Genomic DNA, 27357 nt, shown 5'->3' with positions numbered 1-27357 from the left:
GCCCTGTGTAGAATAGGATTAAGTAAACGGCCCTATTGTCTTAGTTAGGGTTTCATTGCTGTGAACAGACACCATGACCACGGCAACTCTTAAAAGGACAACATTTCATTGGGACTGGCTTACAGGTTCAGAGGTTCAGTCCATTATCAAAGGCAGAGAGCATGGCAGCGTTCAGGCATGATGCTGGAGGAGCTGAAAATTCTACCTCTGTTCTGAAGGCAGCTAATACTGGCTCCCACGTGGTTAGGAGGATGGTCTCATTGCCCATCCCCACAGTGGGTCCACTTTCCTCCAACAAGGACACACCCACTCCAATAAGGCCACACCTTCTAATAGTGCCACATCCTAGGCCAAGCATATTCAAACCATCACACCTATCTACGCTTGATTGATCCAAACATCTCCTTTCCAACACACTGAGTTTAAAAAACTAGATCTTCAGTTTGATACAATGTGAAAAAGTTTGTAAACAAAAATTTAAATGGTGGCACACATTTAATAATCCCAGCACTTTAGAGGTAAAGCCAGGAGAATGAGAAGCTCAAGGGCACCTTTAGCTACATAGTTTGGGGCCAGCCTGGGATACATGAGACCTCTTTCTTTAAAAAGAAAGAACCCTCTAGTTCTTTCTTTTTAAAACAGGGTCTCATGTATCCCAGGCTTTTTAAAGAAAGGAGGGTTCTGCTCAGTGGCAGAACCCTCCTCCCTTAGCACATATTTAGAAGGCTCTAAGGTCAATCATCAGCACCACAAAAAAGAAAAAGAATAGGTCTGACTCTGTTGGAGTCTCACACTTCTCAACTCCTACACTGAAGGCTAAGAACTCTCACTAGACCCACAAAAGGGAAGTAACCACTGAGGTTCTTTTCTGAGACGGCAAATAAGGTGCATCTCAGTACTACTTTACAAAGTTATGAGGGTTTGCTATTGTTGATTCTGAGACAGTCTCGCTATGCAACCCTGCCTGCCTGGCCCCAAACTATAGAGATCTGCCTACATCCTGAGTGCTGGAATGAAAAGTGCTAACACAAGCCATTAACACTGACAAATTTTTATCAAACAACTTGTATTTTCACATGCCATATTTACACTTTCTCTTTCTGATTTAAAATCTGATATTTGAAAACAAACACATTTAGAGCTGGAAAGATGGCTCAGTGGTTAAGAGCCCTGGATGTTGTTCCTCAAAAGAACCCAGGCTCCATTCCCTGCATCCACATGATAACGAGAAACCATTCCTAACTCTAGGGAATTCTTGGATCTCAGGTAACGTTAGACACACATGTGGAATACAGACATACATGCAGGTAAAACATTCACACATAAAACAAGTCACTAAAAACTTTTACAGGAAGAAAATCAATGCATTGCTAGGTACAGTGGCAGAGCCAGTTCTCTCCAACCTTCCTTCCTTACCTGTTACATCCGGTAGCTGGGATATCCCCCTCAACGCCAGGGCCCAGGCAAGCCTAACAGTGGCCTGCAGTCCAGGAAGCTTCCAAGGCTGAGAGTCCTGGAGGCGAGAGTGAATTGTCGAAACGTACTGTCTCTCTGTCAACAGTGGAAGGTGGTGAATCATATCTGAAAACACAAAATTACATCACTTCACCAAAAAAGAGCAGAAATAAATTCTCACATCCGTCACACATGGATATCTAAAAGTCATAAACACAGCATTTTCAAAAGGAATGATGACTAATTAACATCATTATTTGATATAACAAAATATCTGTATTGCTGTTAAAGTATTATATGCATAAAAACTAAAAACGACAACCCTAAATTTCAGTTAACAACTTCCGATAAGTTTCATAGACAGCAGAAATTAGAAAAAGAAGCACTCACTGCTTTTTCTATACAGGAATTCTAAAATATAAATAAATGCTCTCTAAAGATAAAATGAATCATCTACTTCTCATACACACACAAAAACACTATGTCAAAAAGGAAATAAAGAATCTGTGTTTTTACAAGCTCTAAAAATGTGAATAAGGAACAAAGCAGGTAGCTGCAGTAAAGTCAGGCACGTGCACTCATGAACACATTGCTTTCTACCGTGTAAAACCGCCATTTCAAATCTCAAAAGAAACCAACTGTACAGGAACAAAGCTGAGCATGGGGATGCACGCCTTAATCCCAGCGCTGGGGGAGCAGAGGTGGGCAGATCCCTGAAGTTCAAGGCCAGCCTGATCAACATAGTAAGTTCTAGGACAGCTAGGGCTAAACAGAGAACCTCTCTCTCAAAAAAAACAAAAAAAAAAAAAAAAAAAAAAAAAAGACAGAAATCAGCAAGGCTGGTTTGCTGTCGTTGCTATTAGAAAGCAAACTTAGGGCCTCAGGTCTGGTAAGCAATTCCTTCATTCCAGAGTTTGACCTCAGTCTTAAATTACATTGCACGTTTAAAATGTTTCAAACTTGCCTGGATTGCACAGACAGAAACAAAGAAGAAAAGCTGTATTTTGGAAATTAAAATATTGTCCTTCTTGAATGTTCCCTCACAATTTAAAATTTTATTTTTGAAAATAAATGTATTGGTGGTTGTGTTAGCACATGCTGGGTATGTTAGCATATGCCTATAATCCCAGCACCCAGAAGACTAGAACAGGAAGATCAAGAGTTTGAGGCCAGACCAGCAAAATGGCTCAGCGGGTAGCAGTGCTTGCTGCCAGCCCTGGCAACCTAAGCTTACCTCCTGAAGTCACATAATTGAAGGAAACAACTGATCCTGAAAGTTGTCTTCTGGCACACGGGCACACAGACACATAAATGTAACTTAAAAAATTAGTTTGAGGCTAACCTAGACCACACATGAGACTCTAAGAATAAAAAAAGCATTAAAAAATATAAATGCTGGAGCTAGAGAGATGGCTCAGTTGTTAAGAGCATTGGCTGCTCTTCCAGAGGTGATGACTTCAATTCCCAGCAACTACGTGGTGGCTCAAAACCATCTGTAATGGGATCCAATGCCTTCTTCTGGTGTGTCAGTGACAGTGTACTCATTCATATAAAATAATCATATATATGTATGTATGTATGTACGTGTATATGTGTGTAAGTATATATACATATATACATAAACAAACAAACACACGAACATGTAGGGGTTGGAGAGATGGTTCAGCAGTTAAGAGCACTAGCTGCTCTTCCAGAAGACCAGGGTTCAATTCCCAGCATTTACATGGCAGCTCTCATCTATCTATAAAATCAGTTCCAGGGGGTCTGACACCCTCACACAGACATACACACAGGCAAAACACAAATGTGCATAAAATAAAAATAAATAATTTTTTAAAAAAGATAAAATGTAAAATTCAATACCATCTCGTTCCTCTGTGCTTTGTTCTATAAAGCTGGTATCAAAACAGTACAGAAGAGCCATAAGGAGACACAGATTCACTGCATCTAGGGAGCCATTGGCCTCAACTGTCACTCTTTCCAAATGTCCAATAAGTAGGAGGGTGTCATCTTTGGGTAATGGTGACTGGCAAGCCCAGGCAAAAAGACTTTCAGCCAGAGACTGCCTGCACTCCTTGATGAGATCAGAAACCTACAAGTAACAACATGATTGTGACATAAGTTATAGCAAGGTCTGGCATTACAAAACAGTGTCTTCCATGAAGGCTAACAAAATTAACTGATATGGATCCACACTCGTAAAGTTGCTGGGATTCTGAACAAATTCTAGAGGTTTAGTCCTTGAGAAACCATGCTGATCAATTGCTTGAACAACTCACTTCAGAAAAACTAGACAAGGCGTGAACAGAGGCACAGCAACTGGAACAAATGCAGGCACAATCCATGAGCAGAGCACTCTACACATTTGAAATGCAGGATTTCCACAGGGCTGATTGCTCATGCTAAACTCTTAATCCCAGAAGCAGTGGATCTCTGAGTTGGAGGCTAGCCTAGTCTACATAACAAGTTCTGGATCAATCGACTACTACATAGTAAGACCCTGCCTCAAAAATAAATAAATAAATAAATAAATAAATAAATAAAAATAAAAACCAACCAAAAAAAAAGAACAAATAAAAACAAACCAGTAACAATGACGATCAAACAGTATTTTCATCTGCCTATGTGAAATGAATATTCTGTAACCACTTCTGTTCCACATCTGTCAATGACACCCATGAGATCATCTTATAGAACCCTTGCCTCTTTGCGGTGTTTCTCACTGCCCAAACCTCTCTCTCTCTGTAGTTTCTCAAACTCATTATTCACATCAATCTGTGACAGCAAAGTGAGGACTTTGTAAGTCAATCCTTGCTCCATCAGCTCATCTGTAAAGCGTGTTGTCATGGAAACCAGCTCTGGACTACAAGGAAAAGAAACAAACAAAGCTATAATGAATAAAGATACTGTTTTGACAACAGTCTATTATTACAAACAACCAGGATGAATTATAGTCTTGTTCTTTTTACCCTTTCTAAATCATTGGCGTTAAATAAATCTCTGTGATTTTTCACTTGCAAGTAAGTCAGGCTTAAACTAAGGTACTACTCTGGAAAGAGTAGCCCAGTACATTATTGACCTGAGTTTACTGAAAGGGTACACACTAAGGAAAAACTGTTATTTCCAAAACTCAAATTCAAGTAATTTCACATTAACCCTGTAAGTCCCCAAAGGCAAACAGACCTGAGTTCTAATGTCCATGTCTTTCCTCGTCTAGACTGTATCAGGGTTCTGAGAGAATTTGCAATGCACCGCTTTCCATCCCAGTATAAAAGGACAGCTACCAATCCTCTGGTGAGGCCAGGGAAATGTGGCTGCTGATGCTCTCCTAGAAAAGGAATTGATTATTTAGTAATAAAGCTCAAATGGGTTTGAAACGTATGCCAAAATGTATTCAAATAAGCAGGTCTTAACGTTAAGGGGACCCTTAGGATTTCTACTCCCTGCATCATTCCTGGCATAGCGGACTCAAAGGCCCATCAACCATATGCCAGGGTATCAATAACAGCAAGAAGCACAGTTAAGAGGTGGTGGCGCACACCTTTAATCCCAGCACTCAGGAGGCAGTGGCAGGTGGAACTCTGAGTTCAAAGCCAGCTTGGGTCTACAGAGTGAATTCCAGGGCAGAACAGGGCAAGGCTACACAGAGAAACCCTGTCTCAAACAAACAAACAAAAGAACAAGAAATTCATCACTTTCCCAACTCAATTTCACTTCTTCTCTGATTTCCTATGTCGGGCCCACTCTCTCTCCACTCATGTGAACCCTTGAAAATGTCTGCAAGTTTCCTCCTTTCAGGGTCACTCTCGTCTACTCTGCACTGCCTCCTGTCAAAACCACTCCCACGTCTTTTCTTAAACCACCAGACTGTGTTCCTTTACAGCAGCCTTCCCATAGTATCTAGAGCATGGTAAATACAGAGGACATGTTGTTAAATCAAAGTTCTGGGCTGGGAACAGCTCAGTGATACAGTGCTTGCCTAGGAAGCCCAAGGCCCGAGTTCTATCTCCAGCTCTGCCAGAATAAAAAAGAAAACGATCTTAATTAAATCTAAATCTCAAGTATGTCCAGTTAGCATCCCCTCACATAAGAGAAAACTACCTTCCTTATCTTCAATAACTAATTTTCTTTAGTCAAAAAGGATTTTGGTAGTTACATGGTATATTTAAAGAAACTCAACAACCATTCAACTAAGATGTATATATCTTCTTCACATGGCTCCTTTGTGATCATTAATGAATTGCTTCTTTTATGAAAATACTGATCTCTATGTAGCAGCCACAAATTGACTTCTAGGTCATCTAGGATTGTACATGCTTGTTTCAGTCCCCCAGTAATACTGCTGGGATGAGTCCCTCCACTCTCCCTTCTTCACCATGCCCAGTCACAGCAGTCTTTTTCTTTTAAGCATGCATTTACTCAGACCTGAAGAGCATGCTCCTTGTGCCTCTACCAGCCTTCTTTACCAAGGAGTCTGGGGAGCTGGCATCTAAGCATGATTCAGGACTATGTCAAATGTTCTCACCTCAGAAAGGCCTTGACTAAGCCCACTAATCAGAACTACCTTAATCAGCCCTGATGTCTCTCTGCCCTGATGTGCAGTCTATTTTCTTCCTGGTTTTAATTATTATTAAAATTATCTTATATTTTACCTAGTCATTCATCACCAAATAACCCACTCCAAAAGACACTCAAAAAAAAAAAAGCCAGTAAACCTTGCCTTCCTGCCCACTGCATGACAGCACTTGCCTTGAGCCATGCATTCTAGGGATGCAACTTCATCTCTGCTGGTAAATTACTACATCAAGGCCCACCTTAAGGCAATTCATCAACAACATTAAGCTTGCCCTTTAATACAAGAAAAATTAAATATTTTGAATTGTTCTGTCAAGTAAATGACATCTTTAAAAACAATCTGTTAAGGGGTTAGACAGATGGCTCAGTAGTTAAGAGCACTTCCCAGCACCCACAAAGTGGCTCGTATTCACCTTTAAGCCCAGTTCCAGAGTATTCAATACCTTCTTCTGACCTCCCATAGCGATTAAATGAGTATAGTGCACATACATATACTCAGGCACACACATATGCATAAAATAAATAAGTAAACATTTTAAACCCATTTATTACCCAAACAATAACAAGTCCAAGTTAGGGGGCTGGAGAGATGGCTCAGTGGTTAAGAGCACTGACTGCTCTTCCAGAGGTCCTGAGTTCAAATCCCAGCTCACAACCATCTCTAATGGGATCCAGTGCCCTCTTCTGGTGGGTCTGAGGACAGCAATGCAAACTCATGTGTGTGAAATAAATAAATCTTTAAAAGAAAACCAAAGTCCAAGATAGGGGTTCTAGCTTCATGATTCTGAGTACATATCACCCTTTCAGCTAAATGTCAACTTACCAGCAAGGAGAAGCTCAACAGCTGACACTTCCCCAATATCAAAAAGGTCACTGATGATAAATGCTTCTTTAATGAGCTGCTCAGGAAGAAGCCTGGTTCCTTGTTGCCCCTGGATAGCAACACCCTCTGAACTGGCGTTCTGAATTTTCTCATGCTGTTGAACATTTTTGGGCTAGAATGATAAAATTATAATCAAGTAATGAAAATAGTGCTCCTAGCAAGAAGTCAGTTCATGACAACGCAGCCTCGTTGGCCAAGGCAGCACATGCCTTTAATCCTATATTTGGAGGCCAGGTAAGTAGAGTCATGGCAGCCTGAATGCAAACAAAAACAATGAAGCCTGGTAGCATGACAAACTGAAGTGTTTCTTATCTAGTTATCGAGAACTAGGGGATATGAGGCAACACTTGGCACCACCTTCAACTTTTCCAGTACTACCTTCTCAAAACTATCTGCTAAGCTCCATAAAAACCAGGAAAAATACAAACCAATACTATTCTGTTTTCCACATATCTAAGTGAATGTTCTAGTTACATACAAAAATTCAAATGGACATATGAACTATATTAAGTAACAAGCAATAGTATTACTTTGTAGAGTGAATCATAAATTAGTAACATGATTTTATATCCTACAAAACTCTTTTTATATGTGTGGTGGTAGGGATGTAACCCACAAATGGACACACACTAGGCAAGTGCTCTAGTACTAAGCCACCTCATTAGGCCCCTTAAAACCTCCTTGATTCAACTATTTAACACAGAGAAATCTCTGATAGATAACTGTCTTAGTCAGGGTTTCTATTCCTGCACAAACATCATGACCAAGAAGCAAGTTGGAGAGGAAAGGGTTTATTCAGCTTACACTTCCACACTGCTGTTCATCACCAAAGGAAGTCAGGACTGGAACTCAAGCAGGTTAGGAAGCAGGAGCTGATGCGGAAGCCACGGAGTGATGTTACTCACTGGCTTGCTTCCCCTGGCTTGCTCAGCCTGCTCTCTTATAGAACCCAAAACTACCAGCTCAGGGATGGCACCACCCACAATGGGCACCTCCCCTTTGATCACTAATTGAGAAAATGCCCCACAGCTGGATCTTGTGGAGGCACTTCCCCAACTGAAGCTCCTTTCTCTGTGATAACTCCAGCCTGTGTCAAAGTTAACACAAAACTAGCCAGTACAATAACAAACTGTCAAAGTTCAGATCCTGAAGAATTCCCTGGATCATTTAATCCAACTCCTCTATAATACAGAAATGGTACTAAAGTGCACTAGGTAACTTGTCTGAGATCATACAACCTTCTCAGGGAGAGCTAAGACAGGAGTTTCAGCTCAGCTGGTTCCCAGCTCCAAGCCAGAGCTCCTTNTTNTAAAAAAAAAAAAAAAAAAATCACAAGAAAGAACAGATCCACATCTTGGCTACTCAGGATCATAGGTTCAAGGCCAGCCTGAGCAAGTTGGAAAGACTGTTTCAAAAATTAAAAGACTTTTAAAAAACAGTAGAGCTCAATGGTAGATGGTAGAGCATAGTATGTACAATAAAATGTGCAAGGTCATAAGATTTCATCTCTAGAAACACACACATACAGAGCAAACTGCCAAAGAGGTGAGGTGGCTCAGTGTAATAAGTCACTTTCCGACAAGACCAGAATACAATAGCTAGAACCCACACAATGAAAGAACACAGAATCAACCACCAAAATCTGTCCTCTGACACTGTACATGCCACACACAATAAAGGTTTAAAAACCAAACAACTGTGAGATAGAAATGACTGCTCATAGTATAATCCCAGCCAGAGGCTGAGTGAGGCAGGAGGATAAAAGCCACCCTGAGCTACTTGAGTTCCAGGCCAGCCGTAGACAGAGAGAGATGAGTGAGATAATACCTTATCACAAACAAACAAAACAAGCCAGAAAAACAGAAAACTGCCCAAAAGCAAAGGAGTCTCCACACTCAAATCCTCCACTGTAGTCCCTTCTACTGAGAAGGTTTCAAGGTACAGTGATGAATAATTAGTTTAGCTAATAGTTCCCACGGCACTACAGAGACTTCAAATGCATAAGTGTGTCTGAAAATAAGTAACCAGTGAATGTTATGTGTACTGTCAATCATAGGCCAGAAATTATAAGGCAAGTAGCATTTGTGGGATAAACTGCATTTCCTAAATCATATTCAGATACTACATTTACCACTTAGCTGGAGATAAATTCAACAGTAAGTTCTATAAAAATAAAAAGACAATAAATTGCTTGGGGAAGGAGGATTTTTAAAAAACTTGAATTACTTAGTGTAACTCAAGCCATGTATTTACAGAGAGTTCACTTGTCCTTTCTTCTTTAAAAAGACAAACAAGACAGTGTGAGGTTGGCAAGTAAGCCTCCTACCACCTTGCCTGAGAGCCCAAGTTCGAGCCCCAGCTTCCACACAACTGACTCCTGCAGGTCCTCATCTTACCTCCACATGTGCACCAGGGAATGCTCATGCCCCCACGGAGTTAATTAACAAGCAAATAAATAAATAGATCTAAAAAGATCACCACTCTCCAGATTTATTAAACAACAACAACAAACAAGAAACAAAGAAGAATACTTCCTACTGGGTTTTTGAACAGTGAAATGAAGTCGGGTTTGTGTTTCTTCAAAATCATGTCAAGAAGGTGGACAGCTTCAGGCTGTCTTCTCCAAAGAGCACTTCCAACCGTCTGCCAAATGTCTTTGTAGGGTCCCCACAGGCTGGCAGCTTGAAAGAAAATGAAGATCAGTGTGAGATACACGTCATCCACATATTAGCCACACTCGCATTTACCAAAGGAAGCGCTAATGTCTACTTCTAATATAAAAACTTACAGACACAGGGCAAAAACATAACAGTATGATTAATTAGAAATCTTTGGCAACAATATAAACTTGCTTTCTAACAACATAAAAATCAAACAAACCCAAACTAGAGTGTACTGTCAGCTGAACCTGGTTGACCGATTCATAAATCCCTTTCTCCTTTAGTTTCCCTTTGTATAAAGCAGAAGGGCAGAGCATGGTGGCACACCTCTTTAATCCCAGCACTTGAGGTTCACTGGCAGGCTGAGCTCTATAAACCCAAGGGCAGCCTAGTCTACATAGCTAGTTCCAGGCCAGCAAAGACTGAATACTGAGCTTTGACTCAAAACAAAAAGAGAAAGACAACCTAATGGACTGGAGAGCTGGCTCAGGGATTTAGTGATGCTCTTGTAGAGGAGTTTGGTTCCTAGTACCTACAGAGCGGCTCACAACCATCCAACCCCTCTTCTGACCTCCAAGGGTTCCTGCATGCATGTGGTACACAGTCAATACATGTGTGTGAGCACATGCATGCATGCACACACATGTACACATATGTGCACATACACAAAATTAAACTAAAATTTAAAAGACAAACTAGTCAAAAGCATTACCCACTCCTAAGGCTTACAGTTCTTGGTGTTTCCTTCTTTCAGTTTGTTTTGTTTTGTTTTGTTTCTTCAGATAGTTTCTATAGCCCAGGCTAGTCTGAAACCCACCCCATGCTCCCAGGTGCTAGGATTACAGGCCTATGCACCCACACTCAGCAGTTTACAAGTTGTTTTTAAAAGTAAGTAAAACATATAGCATTAAACCTCTGTATCACAGACACTCAACAAAGGTACATCTCCTTCCCTCCCTAAGACCCTTGTGAAAAGCAGATTTTGTGAAAACATTTTATGTAGGAAATTGAAAGATATACTTTGTTTTAGCTGGGACACTGGCTATTTTAAGAAGCAAAGAAACATTAAGGACTTTTATGATCCTTACTAAGCTGTTGCTGTACAGCTTATTAGCATGGCCCAGATTTACATGTATGGCTGTTATCTTACAAAATCTGGTCACTATAGGTTCCTCTGTTCTGCAAATACAAAAACCGAGATAGTTGAAACACTCAGGGAAAGTCACACCAGTGCTGTGGATACCAGTCCCTTCCCTAACCAGTGCGCTATACCCACTGGTTATGTATACCTCTATACAAAATAATTGGCAAGTTAGTGTGTTTCAGAAGATGAATTAGGGATGTCAAAAATATCTAGCAAATAGCACAGTAAATGAGGGAGTTAAGATTGATCTAAGTAAGCCTGCTTGAAGTGAGACTAAACCACAGCACTAAAACAAACAAGTCAGGTCTTGGAAGTGTTGACGGGGCAGAGCACATGCTTAGCATGTGTGGAGCCTTGGATTCAACCCAATTCACACACATAAACACAATTAAGTTTAAGAGACTAACAGAACATATGAACAGGAGCGCCTAGGGCCACAAGCATATCTTGGCAGTAGAAGGCATGATTATGGAGAAAAAGGCCCTTGGCTCATCTTCAGGACCAGGAAGCACTGTCTGGTCTTCTGAGTGAGGATTAGAGAGAAGGAAATCAGATACCTCAATCATCCAACGCCCTGCTGTGCTTCTCCTACTTCAATCCCATATTTGCCAATCTCTGGTTAAAAAGTCCAGCTCCTTGTCAGCCAGATGTGGTGGCTGACAGATACGTGTAATAAAGCCCCAACTACTTGGTCAGCTGAAGCAAGAGATCTCTAGTCCCTGAGTGAGATATGCCTGGAAATACAGCAATATTCCATCTCAAAACTAACTGTACCTCGTCCCATGAATTTCTACAGTGAAGATCCTGCTGACAAAGTGACTTGAGTACCCATGCACACATCAATACATTAGCATGCTGGTCTAGCTACCTGTCTTCTTGAATTTGAATAAAGAAGTCAATTAACTAGATACACTAACAAAAGCCACTTCTGAGCCTGCCAAAATGAGGTCCTGTCTCTTGATTCTGGTAACTTCCCTCAGGATTGTTTTCCTGGCCCTCTCTCTGTGAAGGTAAAGGACAGCATAGGTCTGAACTTTGGATTGCAGCAAAGACTAAAAAGTTTGACAAGCAACATGAGGCTCAAAGAGTTTCAGACTCTAGATCATAGATCAGGGCTGCTCAACCAGGAACTCCATGCAAGCAAGCAAGCACGCACACATGCACACACAAAATCTAGCTATGAGTGATATTCAACCTGTAGTCTGTGACCCCAAAACAAAACAAACAAAGCCAAACCCAGACAGACAGCTACCAGGGTGAGCAGTAGTATTGTGGTGAATGTGCGCTGGAACAGGAACGCTGGGAATAGGCAGGTAAAGCGGTGACGAAAGCTAAACTAAGGTGAGGACAGTAGACTAGTGAGAAAAGGCTTAGAGGTGTAGAGAGAAATTACAACTGGCAACTGAGTGGGCACAGGATAAAGGGAGCCTCACTGGAGTTCACTGTAGAACTCAAAGCCCTGGATCAATCCCTGATGTGGGGCAAACTGGGAACTGCCTTATCATAGAGGTTTCAGAAACCTTATAAAGAGCTAAAACACAGCTAGGCAGTGCTGGCACACGCCTTTAATCCCAACATGTGGGAGGCAGTGAGGCAGGCAGATTTCTGAGTTCTGAGTTCGAGGCCAGCCTGGTTTACAGAGTGAGTTCCAGGACAGCCAGGTAGACACAGAGAAACCCTGTCTCAAAAAAAACAAAGGGGAAAAAAAAAAGAAAGCTATACCACAAACGAACCAGAGTACAAACATATCTGTAATCCCAATCCTCAGAAGGCTGCACTCCTAAAGATTTCTGAAAAACTAATACTGTCTTTGTATTACACATGATTGGTATATAAACTCAGTAAACTACATAGACAAATTCCATTTTTTCCTCTTAATGAGACAGCCAGTAAGAAATCGAAAATATATGCACACATATCACGTGCACTCACCTACACAGTCCATGAACATCAACACATCAACTAGTTTACATACACAAGAGTCATCTACAGTGGCCCAACTTCAGTAAATATCCCTTTACCAGTAACAAATGAAAGGTGAATATATTTTTTTCAAAACCTCTAGTATGTATTTAAACTCACCTTGAGAAACACTTCCTTAAATGTTTTGGGATACTTCCTGCATATCACATCTAACTATTCATCATGGATGAGTTCAGTTTAATAAGGAAACAAACCCAATTGCCTATGTGGTCTGAAGGAAGGGTAATCAGGTCAAAAGGGTACATACTAAGGGTATGTGACCTAGGCAGAGAGGTCAGGGCAGAGGAGGGTTTAGTCTGACCTAATAGCTAAAACATGGAAGGCTTGCTTTTCAAAAATTTTAGTAGTGCATTTATTTAACTATTGGGGGGGGGGGCGCCGGTGCAAGGGCCAGGCCATGATGTAATGTCATAAAGTTGTGCTTAAAAGCATTAACTGTTTAATTTTGGAGAATTGTTTAACCACTAGAGGTCTTTGCTTCCAAATTAAATCTGAGATATTTAATTGCACTACTGCAAATATTATACACATACACATATACATATGGGGTATAAAGGGATTAAATGAGATAAAGCAAGCCTAACACTTGTTCTGGTGCGGGGACATAGTAATAATTAAATCACCACCACCTCTCATTTTTCTAGCCTTGGTGACTGCCATCCTAATTCTACTTTTTTTTCTTTAGTTTAGCTACACTAGGTTAAGTATCATTGTTGTGTGTAGAGTCTTGTGTCTGTTGAGTATCTCACTCAATGTCCTCAAAGATCATACATGTACACGTGACAGTACTGCCTTCTTTTTAAAACTGAGTAATATTCCTTTGTGTGTTCATCATGTTTCATTTATCCACTCACTCACTCACTCATCATCCATTCATCTATGGATGCTTCAGTTCTTCCCAAAGGTGACAAAAAATAAAATAACTCTCTTGACTGACTCCTGGCTTTCTTTTCTTGAGGCCAATTTAAGCTCTCCTGTATACACTATACTCCTGGGAGCTAGTGACAACTGTTTCTTTCCATCAGTGGCTTGTGTTTAATGGTAACTCAGGATATTATGTGCTAAAAATGTATGTAACAGAACTATAACATGGAAGCCTGGCTTTTCAAAAAATTCAGTAGTGCATTTATTTAACTACTTTGAGGGGGACAAGCGTGATAATGTCATAAAGTTGTGCTTAAAAGCATTAACTGGCTGGGCAGTGGTGGCACATGCCTTTAATCCTAGCACTTGGGAGGCACAGGCAGGTGGATTTCTGAGTTTGAGGCCAGCCTGGTCTACAGAGTGAGTTCTAGGACAGCCAGGCCTACACAGAGAAACCCTGTGTGTGTGTGTGTGTGTGTGTGTGTGTGTGTTGGGGGGGGGGGCAGGGAAGAAAAAAAAAAGCATTAACTGTTTAATTTTGGAGAAATTATGTAATCACTGGAAGTCTTTGCTTCCAAATTAAATCTGAGATATTTAATTGCATTACTCCAAATATATAAATGAAATACACACATACACCAGGTATAAAGGGATTCAACGAAATAAAGCAAGTCTAACACTTGCTCCAGTGAGCAGACAATATGTTGTCAATACACAGAAAAACTTCATTTCTACTGAACAATTAATTTACCATACCACTTCTGAGATGGTCTAATGTACAAAACTCAGATTTATGTAATTTTCAAAAAATACTGGTAAACTGGCAAGAACCAGTACCAAAAACAGTTTAAAAACAAAACAGTCCCGCTGAAAAAGATGGCCCGTAAACGTTTGCTATGTTGTCTATTAATTGTTCTCATGAATCGAGTGCCTAAATCCGTGTTCAGGAGTGCCAGACCTCGTACAAAATGTTTGACATCTAAGTCCTCCCTACTAACGACCGGCACTGCGTTCCTGGAACCATGGACAAGTCAAAACTCATCCACTTCTTCAAGCATCTCTGAGGGGTTCCAATTACCAAAGATGACCCCAGCCCCAGCTTTTCCACTGCGATGTCACCGTCCGGCGTGGCTGTGACAACGCTGCAGGGCGGCACGTGCTGAGCCCGAGGCACCGCCTCGCGGCTGGCAAGACCTCCTCACCCCCAGCCCCATGACCCGCCCACGGCCCGCTTCCAGACCAGCTTCCTTCCAGACTCGCCTGGACCCCACATTTGAGCCGTACCTCGGCGGTAGATGGCCTGCCTACACCTGAAGGATATTGGGGGGACGAAGCAGCTTTGGGGGCGCGCGCCTGGCTGCCCGGGACCCCGCCGCTCCGCCTCCCCTTCACACGCCCGTTTCGAGGGCCAAACTGTCGCCGCGCCGCGCGCCATTCAAACGGAGGAGGCGCGGGGCTGCAGGCCGGAGCGCGGCGAGAGCGGGCCCTGCGCACACGCTCGCGCCCGCACTGCCAACGGCCCGACTGCACCAGCGCTCCCCACTCGCCGGCCCCGCCCCCCGTGGGTCCCCGCGGGTCCCTCGCGGNCCCGCCGCGCTCACCCGAATTTACCGCCAACAGCGCCGCCATCTTGGAGGAGGACTGAGGGAGCGCTCCTGCCGCGGGGAGGACCCCGGGCCCGAGGGCCTGCCCGCGTCGACGCCTGAACACAAGGGCGTCCCCAGGGCCTCCGAGAACGCCCTGTGAGGCTCGAGCGGGTGTGCACAAGGCTCCCCGCCCTGCTCTGGCCTAGGGCCATCGAGTCTAACTGCGACCATTACCGTTAAAACAAGCCGAGGGCAACCGGTTCGGAGACTAGCTGTGCAATGCATCATGGGACCCGTAGTTTTATTTCGAGTAAACCGTGCAGTTGACTAGTGTTCAAAAACGGAAATCAGTGAAATTGAAAAAGTTCTCGCCGGGCGTGGTGGCGCACGCCTTTAATCCCAGCACTCGGGAGGCAGAGGCAGGCGGATTTCTGAGTTCAAGGCCAGCCTGGGCTACAGATTGAGTTCCAGGACAGCCAGGGCTACACAGAGAAAACCTGTCCTCAAAAAAAAAAAAAAATACTGTGGTGTAATAAAGCTCAAATTCTGTTAATGAGGAAACTGTGAATTTAAAAGGAGGAGGATGAAAGAGATTTGCATTCAGAGTGGGCCAATGCCAAAGACTTTGCTTAAGATTCTGCACAGAATTTTTTTTAANAAAAAAAAAAAAAAAAGAAAGAAAGAAAAAGAGAAAAAATTCTCGTTACCTTCATTTCAAGTTAAATTTCATTTGAATAGCCTTACCTTGAGAGAGTAGAGTGAAGTGAGTCCAAGTGATTGGGAATTTCTATTTAGTAAGTATATTCTGTAGACATAATCACATTGTACTTCGAAAATTACAGACGAATTTCTGAGTTCGAGGCCAGCCTGGTCTACAAAGTGAGTTCCTGGACAGCCAGGGCTATACGGAGAAACCCTGTCTCAAAAAAGAAAAGAAAAGAAAAGAAAAGAAAAGAAAAGAAAAGAAAAGAAAAGAAAGGAAAGGAAAAACACGTTACAGAATAGAATGGAAGCGGGCTAGTGAGATAAGAACCTAAGAAGCCTACTAACTTCTACATACTGTTAGAACTACTAATTCTGTCTTGAGCTTTCATTAAATCTACTGTGAAATATAATGATTTCTGTGAATGGTTGCTGTCAGTAGCGATCTGCTTGAAAGCTCTTCGCTTATATTTGGAAGCCTTCAATGGAGAGTTTTTTGTTGTTTTTTTTTTTAAAGATTTACTTATTGATTATATGTAAGTACACTGTAGCTGTCTTCAGACACTCCAGAAGAGGGCGCCAGATCTCGTTATGGATGGTTGTGAGCCACTATGTGGTTGCTAGGATTTGAACTCTGGACCTTCAGAAGAGCAGTCGGGTGCTCTTACCCACTGAGCCATCTCACCAGCCCTCAATGGAGAGTTCTAAGCCAAGCACCTCTTTCACTAGCGACTGACCAGACTGCCCTTACAGCAGCCCTGCTATTCTGGAGAGTTTACAGACACCCTGGGGATATGCTCACATTTGCACAGCTGAAGACATGCTCCAGTCATGGTCACTCCACAGCCTGTACTAGCCTTTGAATGTACTGGAATTAGACTAGCCTAAGTGAACTCCCAGTGACCCTGTGACCACTTTCAAGCAGGCTATAGGAGGAGCACTCTTCCTGGTGTTGGCTCATCAGAGGACTTGTGATTGGTACAGAAAGGAATTCATTTGCATGAAGGATTGTGTTATGGTTGGTGCAAACACCCTTACCAAATGCCCCTTCTGGTTATATAAACAGGCTGTTTGGTTTTCAAGTCAGCTGCGAGACACCCTTTTTGAACTGCCTCTGCTGTTACATCCTTAAGACCATTAAAAGGTTCTCTCAAAAAACAACAACAGCCGGGCGTGGTGGCACACACCTTTAATACCAGCACTCGGGAGGCAGAGGCAGGCGGATTTCTGAGTTCGAGGCCACAAAGTGAGCTCCAGGACAGCCAAGGCTACACAGAGAAACCCTGTCTCGAAAAACAAAAAACAAAAAACAAAACAAAACAAAACAAAAAAACAACAACAACAAAAATTAAAGCAGGGTGGTGGTGGCTTATGCCTTTAATCCTAGCACTAGGCAGGCAGGTCTGTGTGAGTTCAAGGCTAGCCTGGTCTACAGAGTGAGTCCCAGGGCAGCCAGAGCTACATGGAGAAATCCTGTTTCAAAAATAAATGAAATGAAATAGACTAGACTGGCCTCAAACTCCCAGAGACCCAGTGGTCTCTGCCTCCCAGGTGCTGGGGTTAAAGGTGTGGGCCACAAGGCCAGTATGGCTCGCTAAGCTGACTGCATAAAGACAGGCAGATGAAGTGACAGCAGAGTAGTTACTGAAGCAAAGGTCACAGGGGCAACAACAGCTACAATAGCAGCAGGTTCAGACCCAAAGTGGCCGACAGGTTCCAGCGGGTCATAGGGTACTGACAATCTAAGAACTGGGAGAGAATGTCAAGGATGTGTTGTTGAAATATAAAGAAGCCAAGAGAGAACAGAGCGTAAAACTTAACAATAGAAGGACATAGAGACAAAATTTGAGTACTGCCTGCCTTGAGAACAAGAGGAGATGGGAAACTGGGCTTTCACTGCAGGAAGGGAGAGGTCTAAGGAGCTGCTACACCTGAAGGACCCGGAGCCCTGAGACGCTAGGCCTGAGAGACAAAATGCATTGTCAAAGACTATGGTTCTTGATGCCTAGGCCCACGAGCTGTGACGCTAACAGATACTACTTGCTGCTGCCTCCCTATCTTCTTAGTACTCCTAGAAGCCACAAATTACAATAGCCACTGAGCGGCCTAAACATAGTTTATATGGTGGCTAGTGTTAATTGTTACCTTGATAGACTCTAGACTCGCCTGTGAGACAGGCTTCTGAGAATGCCTGTGGACAATTATTTTATGTTTATTGAGGTGGGAGGAAAAACACCTCAGTAAGGGTGGACCACCCTCTGGCGGGGATCCTTGACTGTTTGAGTGGAAAGGAGCTGAGCAGCAGCACGCATGGATTTGCCACTCTGTGCTTCCTGGTGTGGCCAAGCTCCTCCCGTCTAGACAGAATAGTTGTACCCTTGCACTATGAGCTGAAGAGAATTCCTTCTCTCTTGAGTAGCGTTTGTCAGGGCATTTTAAAACAGCAACAGGAAAACAAGCTAAGACAGGGAGGGTAAAGGCCAGAGCAACAACCCTTGGACCAGAAGACTACCATGACTAAGTCTCTAACTTCAAAAGTCTGGAGCACCAGCCCTCTACTTCCAGAGCTTGGAGTTCTAAGCCTCTGGGTCTGTTACTCTAAATCCTAGGCTTTGGCTACTCAAGGGCTGTAGACAGCCGTACTGAAAGAACGATTCCTTGCCCACTTGTGATTTCTATCTGGGAACACTAGGACTCCCACCCAGGTGAAGTGTTATCTGCTGACATAAAAATGGGAAGGTCAAAAACTCGAGGGTCACTCAGAAACTGAGCTTCCTTCAGTTGACAACATGTGTTCATTCTACCTTGCAAACATTCCTGGGGGGCTGGAGAAATGGATCAGTGGTTAAGAGCACTGATGCTCTTCCAGCGGTCCTGAGTTTAATTCCCAACAACCACATGGTGGCTCATATCCATCTGTAATGGGATCCAGTGCCCTCTTTTGGTGTGTCTGAAGACAGATACACTGTACTCATATACATAAAATAAATAAATAAATCTTTTTTTTTAAAGATTTATTTATTTATTATATGTAAGTACACTGTAGCTGTCTTCAGACACACCAGAAGAGGGAGTCAGATCTCATTACAGATGGTTGTGAGCCACCATGTGGTTGCTGGGATTTGAACTCTGGACCTTCGGGAGAGCAGTCGGGTGCTCTTACCCACTGAGCCATCTCACCAGCCCAAATAAATCTTTTTTAAAAAGAAAAACAAAAACAAACATTCTTGGGGCTCTGTTCTCCTCTCTCCTGCCAGGCCCCTTCTCTGAAGGTCTCATCGCATACTGGATATTTTCCAACCTTCTTTGAAATGCTCTTTCTGATTTTCAGCTCGTTCCCCCTCGTGGATTCTTAGAGTGGTTTTCAAATCCACAAGGATGTCATGTTTTGTCCTCATTAATATTCTATTACTTAATAGTGTCATTTGAAAACTTAGCAATTCCCTGACATGTCCTTCTTCAACCTCCCACTCTTTCTCTTTCTTCCTTTCGTCCTTCCTTCCTTTCGTCCTTCCTTCCTTTCTTCCTTCCTTCCTTTCTTTCTTTCTTTCTTTCTTTCTTTCTTTCTTTCTTTCTTTCTTTCTTTCTTTCGTGGTTTTTTGAGACAGGGTATATTTTTCTGTATAGCCCTGGCTGTCCTGGAACTCACTCTGTAGACCAGGCTGGCCTCAAACTCAAAAATCCACACGCCTATGCCTCCCAAATGCTGGGACTAAAGGTATGTGTCATCACTGCCTGACTCTCCCACACACTTTCTTCCTGTAGTGTCTTTTACTCTGATCATTCTGGACTTTCATCTTCCTGTGAAAATATTATTTACCGAGTCATGTGCCAAGGCCTTTGCACCTGTTCTGTACATCTGAATTGACCCCCACTTCCTTTCTATCTGAGAACCACCCACTAACCTATCCTCCAATTACACCACTCCTCCAAATCATTTGGCCTGTGTTAATGGGAAACTGTATGACATCATCCTACTGACACAGCTGGCTCAGGGTCCTCTTAACAGATCTCTCCATCATCCTTTTTACCTATCTATGTGATAGTCCTAAGTCCCATGACACCCAGACTCACACTAAAACTATTCGCTTATTGTAGTCAATGTGTATTAAAAGGTTCCCACCGAGACATATTTGCCCTGGGATACTGACAGTCTTGTGGTGGAGAAGGAAATATATCCCCCTGAGATCCCCTGCCACAGGGACTGTCAATCATAATGTAGCAATTGGCTCACATGAAAAGGGGACTTTCCATAAGCTGAGGACTTAGAACCCATCCTTACACCTTAGGTCCCACTTGTTTCCAGTTCATCTTCTACATTGTAACCAGCCTCTTCCTAAAACCCTTCCTATTCTTCTTACTGCCATGGCCTCTTTCTCCCTGCATTGTTGATATGATCATCTGGTTACTCGGCTTTGGCCTTCAAGCCTCACCTTGGGTATTACCTCCCTTCATCCCATTCCTAGCACGGACCGAGTTAAAATGCTTCTTATGCTCTTATAGTGTACTATAGTTTTTTTTTGTTTTGTTTTGTTTTTTTTGTAACTTCTTCCTTCTGGACAGAAATATCCATATAGAAGAGTGACCAGTAAATAATGAATAAAAATTCATCAAATGAGTAAGAATGAGGAGGCTGGAGAGTTGGTTCAGCAATTAAGAGCACTGACTACTCTTCTGAAGGTTCTGAGTTCGAGTCCCAGCAACCACATGGTGGCTCACAACCATCTGTAATGAGATCTGACGTCCTCTTCTGGTGTGTCTGAAGACAGTGTATAGATATAATAATTAATAAATCTTTAAAAAATGAGTAGCCGGGCAGTGGTGTCACATGCCTTTAATCCCAGCACTTGGGAGGCAGAGACAGGCAGATTTCTGAGTTTGAGGCCAGCCTGATCTACAGAGTGAGTTCCAGGACAGCCAAGGCTATACAAAGAAACCATGTCTCAAAAATAAAAGAGTAAGAATGAACAAAAATTTCCACCTTATTATCACTAATTTTTTTTTAAAAAAATTATTTACTATGTATACAGCTTTTTCCTGCTTGTATGCCTGCAGGCCAGAAGAGGGCACCAGATCCCATTACAGATGGTTGTGAGTCACCATGTGTTTGCTGAGAATTGAACTCAGGACCTCTGGAAGAGCAGTCAGTGCTCTTAAACTCTGAGCCACCTCTCCAGCCCCACTAAATTTGTTTCTTTTCTAGGCTGGGTCTTTCTATATATAACACTGGTTGTCCTGGAACTCACTGTGTAAACCAGGCTGTTCTTGAACTCACAAAGATATACCTGCCTCTCTGTGCTGGAATTAAAGGTGTGCACTATCACACCCTGGTCTTGTTTAGATTTTTAATGTGCCCCAAAGCTCATGTGTTGAAAACTTGTCCCCAGTACATCAGCATTCAAAAGTGAGCTTTTGGGAGGTAATTGAACAGTGAGGGCTCTCACTTCATGGATGAATTAATTCATTTTTGAACTTACGGCTTCACATGTTTGGGAGGTGAGATTTTCTTATGATCGAAGCCCCCTCTCTGCTTCCTGGACATCATGAGCTAAGCAACCATGCACTACTCCACACTGTCCATCAGGAGGCTCTGCCTTCCACGGGCCCAGAGCAAAGGCAACCAGAGACCATGGACTAGAATCTTTGAAACTCTAAGCTAAAGTAAATCTCACTAATTTTATTGTCTTGGGTACTTTGTCTCAGCAATGAGAACCTGACATGCATCCATGACTAGAGTGTACCTGGGGCTTATTGAAGACAGCATCATAAGGATGTAGCTTATGAAGATCCTCTCTTGAGAGTATCTAGAGACTCTGGGACTAGGTGGATAACTTCCTCCCCTGATGCTGGACTGTCCTGTGTGGCTATAAAAGAGACTTCCTCCTATGGCAGATCTCTGGGCCTGACAAGGGTATGAACCACTTGCTAAGCCTAAAACACCAAGTTAGGTAGAGTAAAACTTCTGTTTGCAAATCAATTCATAAAATTCAAAAGAGTCCAGGTTAGAAGCTGCAGAGGGCTCATCCATGAATAAAGATGTATCAGTTCAGCACTCAACAGCATCAGTGAATTCTGTTGCCCTCTTGACGCAACCATGTGACTGCAACACGTTACACAGCTCTGCACGTTTTAAAGTACACATTGAATGAGCCCGATAGCACTGATAAGACTAAGTTGAACGCTTCTAACGTTAGATGGTCTGGGTGGCGGCAGGACCTCGATTGGAATTTTGCTCTTCCTCACGCTTTCCATCTTCCCCAGGTGCAGTGCTCAGGAGTAGCACATGTGTGCACATGCTCCGATCAGCTGCAGCTATGAGCACGGCAACTCAGAAGCAAGTCAGTTTATTGTAGAGTCTGAGGTGGAGAAGATGATTCATTTATTAAAATGTTTGTGTCAGGAGTGTACAGACTGAATTTAGATTCCCACAAACCCCCTATGTGGCATAATAGGCAACCCGTGATTACAGCAGTACTGGTCAGGATTCTCTAAAGGAACAGAACTAGTAAATCGTGTGTGTGTGTAAGGAATTTATTAATGTGACTTATAGGCTGTGGTCTGGGTAGTTCAACAATGACTCTCTCCTGACAAAAAGTCCAAAAATCCAATCGTCGTTCAGTCCATGACACTGGATGTCCCAGCAGCCCCAAGCTGGTGCTGGAGCCCTGGGAATTCCAAAAGAACAGATAGTCTTCAGTCCACGTTGGACTCCTGAGGAAAAATCCACTGTGAAGGACTGCCTCAGCAGTGGGGTAGATGAGCTTTTGAGTGAGAGTAAAGGCAAGCAAGCAAAAAGCATAAACTTTCTTCTTCTATGTCCTTTTATGTGAGCCTTCACCAGAAGCTATGTCCCAGATTTAGAGTTCGTCTTCCTATCTCAAATGATACAGTCAAGAACATTTCCCACAAGTGTACCCAACTGCTTGGGTTTTAGCTAACTCCTGAGGCAGTCAAGGTGACAACCAAGATTAGTCACCACACAAACCTTGAAAGGCAAAAAAACAGAATCTGATCCCCCAGCAAGCTGGCTGGGAAGACTAGCCATATGATTGAACTCTGGGTTTGGTTGAAAGATCCTGACCCAAGGCAGAAGAGAAATCCAGGATTATTTCCAACATCAATCTCAGGCCTTTATATGCACAGGAACATGTGTACATGCATGTGCGAGTACCCACACACATCCACACACCTATGCCCATAGGCATGCAAACATGGATGGTACACACAAACGTATTTTTAGGCATACACACAGTACACACAGGGAAAAAATTAAAAACAGACAAACATTAAGACAAAGAGGCTGGGATTGAACTCAGGACCTTGCAAATGCTGGGCATGCACTTATTTCATGGAATGAAATAGAAATGGGATGATGCTCCCGAGGACAGTTGCTGGGGCCACTGTGCCTGCCACTGCCATTTTTTCATCCTGTTACCACCTCAGCCTGATCTACTTGTAATCAAGGTCACAATTAGACAAGGAAAAAAAAATAAAGAGAAGATTTTATTGAGCCTCATGCTGTGGCACATGGAAGAGGACATACTTGTTTAAATTGCCAGAAAGGAGTCAGCAAGCATAGGCTACACAAATGTAATCTACACCAATCACAACACAGATAACTTCCAACCACAAGCCTTACATAATGACCAGTCCCAAGCCCTGAGTTGCATGATCCACAAGCTTTCTGTTGAGTCGGGAATGTCAGGAGTTTGCCTGCTTCCCCATGGTATCAGCAAAAATATTTACAGAGTGATCAGAGTCACAGAGAGTTCTAGGATGTCTGGAGAGAAGTCTCCCAAAGCCAGTGTCCTTTGCCCGGAGTGCAGTGACGGGAGTAAAGCTGCCTGAAGCAGAATCCATGGTCAGTAGCAGAGATGGTAGTGCTCCTTGCATCTGGAGGGGAGTTTCTTCACAGTGTCTATGAAGTCTTCCAACTAGGTAGAATGCTCTGATGGTAGTCACGCTGGTTGCAGAAACAAAGAGGGGCTGGTTTATATCGTCCTGCTCAAGGTGGACAGGCACTTAAACGTTCTCTAGGTCGGGAGCCATATCTCAGTGGTAGAGGGCTTAACCCACTTATGAACTGCCATGGGCTCCATTCTTAGCACCAACAAACAAGGCATGGCTCTGTGGAATGTATGGACTGTAACTCACACGTCTCACCTTTGGACACTCACCTTTGAGCTTACAGAGCCTTAGTCTAAGTAAAAATTTCATGGCAGGGCCTGGAGAGAGGGTTCAGTGATCAAGAGCACTCACTGATCTATCTTGAGAACCAGCGTTTGGTTCCCAACAATGACATCCAGCCACTCACAACCACCTGTAACTACAGCTTTAGGGGATCTGATGTCCTCTTCTGGCTTCCACTGGCATTAGCATGCATGTTTATAAACACTTGCAGGCACACTTACATATACATAAAATAAAATAAAATTTTCTTTATATGGAACCTCCAAAATATATGAGCCAAAAATGGGACAAAGTTTAATATATAGTTTTTGTTTTTTTTTAAAGCCAGGACATGCAATTACTATCTTAATATGCTATCTTGATTTTTTTGGTGCAAGAACAAATTTCCAGGTATAATTTAAAAGGATCTGGATTAATGATAGATTTCTGTAACTTTTGCTTCCTTATTATATGCTATCAAGCTAAGCTGTGACCGTGATTAAACACAGGCAGAAAAGGAAGTGTAATCCAGACAAACACATCTCTGCCAAAAGTTCAAAAATACTCAGACATTTCCCTGGTGGTGTTTTGCAATTCTTTGCATGTTGCATTTCTCCCCCATTAACCTAGTCTGCAGCTGGCCCTATTTCACCCCCTCAGAAGTCTCTAAACAAAACTGTCTGGATTCAGATCTCTATTTTTAACACCCTTGAAAATTCCCTTGAGTAAATTACTTGATGTAAATGTATGAAATGCACTCTGGACTCTTATTAACGTCAAGTATATTATGGTCTCTGAAGGTAAATTCCATGTGTTTAATAAGACCTCCAGCAAGGAAAGCAAATGGAAAAAAGAAAGAGATCCAGTACTAGTGCCTCCCACACAACCACACAGCCATGACTTTGTGAAATGGTAACTTGTAAAGCACCATACGAGCTGCAGAGAAGGCTCACATTTGAACACACGCGCTGCTCTACCGTGAGGCCTAGATTCTGGATCCCTGCACCCACAAACACCTGGGCACCTGCACACACACATGCACATACAGTCATACTGACACTTACACACACACACACGTTAAAGAATGAAGAAAATGAAGCTGCATGGAAATTTAGATAGGGGAATGGGACAAAAATGCTTTTGCATCTTTTTCTTCTTTCATTGAATGAGTAGATGAAGGGTTTTTAGGAAGTGAAGGAGAGAGGGGAGAAAGAGAATGTGGAGAAAAAGAAACAAAATAAACCTTCAGGGCTTTCTCCCGGAATCTACAAACTTGCCCCTCCCAAGAACTTGAACTCTAGGTAGGCTTCTTAGATTGATGTGGAGTTGAGGGAAGCGGCCAAAGCTTCAGAATCAATAGAATAGACCTCATTGGTAATATGAACAGCTCATGGATGCGGTCAAAAACGTAGTCACATGACAGACAAATACGTAGGAACAAATTTCCAAGTGAATGGAACTTTGCAGGATCCTTCTGCACGCATTCTCTCATTTTTTCATCATAAAGCTTTAATAAATGACAGGTTTTCAAGTGGGTAAACTGCGAGTCAGACAAGTCAATTGGCCTGTCTAAGATCTCTCAGGAGATAAGACAGCTAGATACAGCCCATGTGATCCAACCATAAACGCAGTGTTCTCTCTGCTCTAGAAAAAGGAAGATGAAATAAATCCTTTCTTCCTGATGCTGGAATCACCCGTGCAAAGATGGAGTCTAGGCTGCTCTTTCATGGTGCTACAAAGGTCTCTTTTAAGTCTATACAAAAGGCTAGACTGAAAGGGGATGAAGAGAGAGGTTGCAGCACTGACTTAAACAAAAGAGGCAAGAAAATTACTACGTTCATGGTGCTGCTAGGAGTGTGGCTCATTGGTAGACGTTGTCTAGCATGCACGGGTCCCTGAATTTAGTCCCTGGCATGCATAAGTCCCTGAATTCAGTCTCCAGTAGGCCCCCCAAATATATATACACTGTTCTAAAATGTTTACCTTTCTCACAAACTGTAAAAGAGGAGGTGAGGGTTTTGTTGTTGTTGTTGTTTTTTTTGCTTGAAGACAGACAAAGACCAATGGCATCAGCATTATCATGTTAGTATCCAATGATTACTTGAACTAATTCTTATTCCTGTATAGCAATATCTTATGCTCATTGCATAGGTGGAGTTTTTCATTTCATATTCCACATATTGTTCTGTTGGTAGGTTAGTTGGTTGGTTGGTTGGTTAGTTGGTTGGTTGATTGGTTTTTAAGACAAGATTTCTGTGTTTAGCCTTGGCTGTACTGGAACTAGCCATATAGACCAGTCTGACTTCAAACTCAGAGATCTTCCTGCCTCTCTCTCCTGAATGCTGGGATTAATAGTGTGCACCACCACTGCCTAGCATCACTTACTTAACTCTTAAGGAGTGAAGATTAAATGAGCTTGCACATTTCAAACGAACAGTTAAGTAAGTGATACCCCTGGCATCATGCAGTGGTGCTCATGCAGAGAGTTGGGCTTCTCAGCATCACACAGTGGTGTTCACACAGAGCTGGGCTTCCCAGATTCACCTAACCATAGACTGCATCACCTTCTCGGGTGCCTGCCAGATTCCTTCTAAGAACAAGGAGACCTCCGTGTGACCTTGGTTAGAAGGATCACCCACACTGTGTTCCCACCCACAACACCCTTTTCTCCCTCCATCAAAACATTCCGTATTTTATTCAGTTCTGTAGTCGCATCTGAAATGACCTGTCCCTATAGGCTCAGAGTTATGGAAGCAGATGTTGTGACCATCTCATGCATCAAACACCTGGCTCAACATGTGGACCCTAGCAGCTTCTCAGTGCATAATGTATTAAGCTAATAACAAGCTGACTGAGGAAACACTGCTGATACTGTCTACCTAGAACTGTTTCAGAGAACAAATATAAAACAACTGTAGGAGGTATTACAATTCTACATCATCATCATCAAAGCTAGAGTACACAGCAGTTGAGTAATTTGATCAAGATCAGAGTAGTAATAGGTAGTTAAGTCAGGATTAAAACCCAGGCAATCTAGCTCCAGAGTCTACATCCAGAACTACTAAGCTGAATGAATGAATGGATGGATGGATGGAGAATGAATGAATGAATGAATGGGAAGGGAGAAAGCAAGCAAGCAAGAAGATACTTCAACAGTCATGGATTATCCCGGTGGCTCTTATTCCTTTCAGGCTCAGGTTGGTTCCTTCTCAGTGCCCTTCACCAGTTGAGCATCAGAGGTAGAACTTGGCTGCCTAGAGCCCCACAGATTTTCGTCTCTCTTGTTTTGCCTTTTTTTTTTTTTTTTTTTTTTTTTTTTTTTTTTTTTTTTTTTTT

The 27357-nt window shown here is 42.6% G+C and overlaps 1 protein-coding gene across 3 annotated transcripts in view; it reads right to left on the bottom strand.

The window, feature by feature from the left end:
• Window positions 1-15395, bottom strand: part of Nup205 (nucleoporin 205) — a 70730-nt gene extending 55335 nt beyond the window's left edge. The window contains exons 1-7 of one of the 3 annotated variants that reach the window (XM_021164044.1): window positions 15166-15395; window positions 9452-9594; window positions 6854-7025; window positions 4639-4783; window positions 4159-4318; window positions 3319-3547; window positions 1417-1581 (exon numbers count right to left, since the gene is read on the bottom strand). In XM_021164044.1, the coding sequence (XP_021019703.1) occupies window positions 1417-1581; window positions 3319-3547; window positions 4159-4318; window positions 4639-4783; window positions 6854-7025; window positions 9452-9594; window positions 15166-15193 (1042 nt within the window). In that variant the 5' untranslated portion in view covers window positions 15194-15395. Of the gene's footprint in view, window positions 1-1416; window positions 1582-3318; window positions 3548-4158; window positions 4319-4638; window positions 4784-6853; window positions 7026-9451; window positions 9595-14642; window positions 14660-14848; window positions 15046-15165 lie in introns of those variants that run through there. The other 2 variants (XM_021164043.2, XM_021164045.2) reach the window with 2 other exon arrangements.
• Between the last annotated feature and the right edge of the window lie 11962 nt (window positions 15396-27357).

This window comes from Mus caroli, chromosome 6 (assembly GCF_900094665.2).
Source record: "Mus caroli chromosome 6, CAROLI_EIJ_v1.1, whole genome shotgun sequence".
Taxonomy (NCBI): Eukaryota; Metazoa; Chordata; class Mammalia; order Rodentia; family Muridae; genus Mus; species Mus caroli.
Note: the sequence above shows the minus strand (reverse complement) of the source record. Positions and strands in the feature narration are given on the sequence as shown.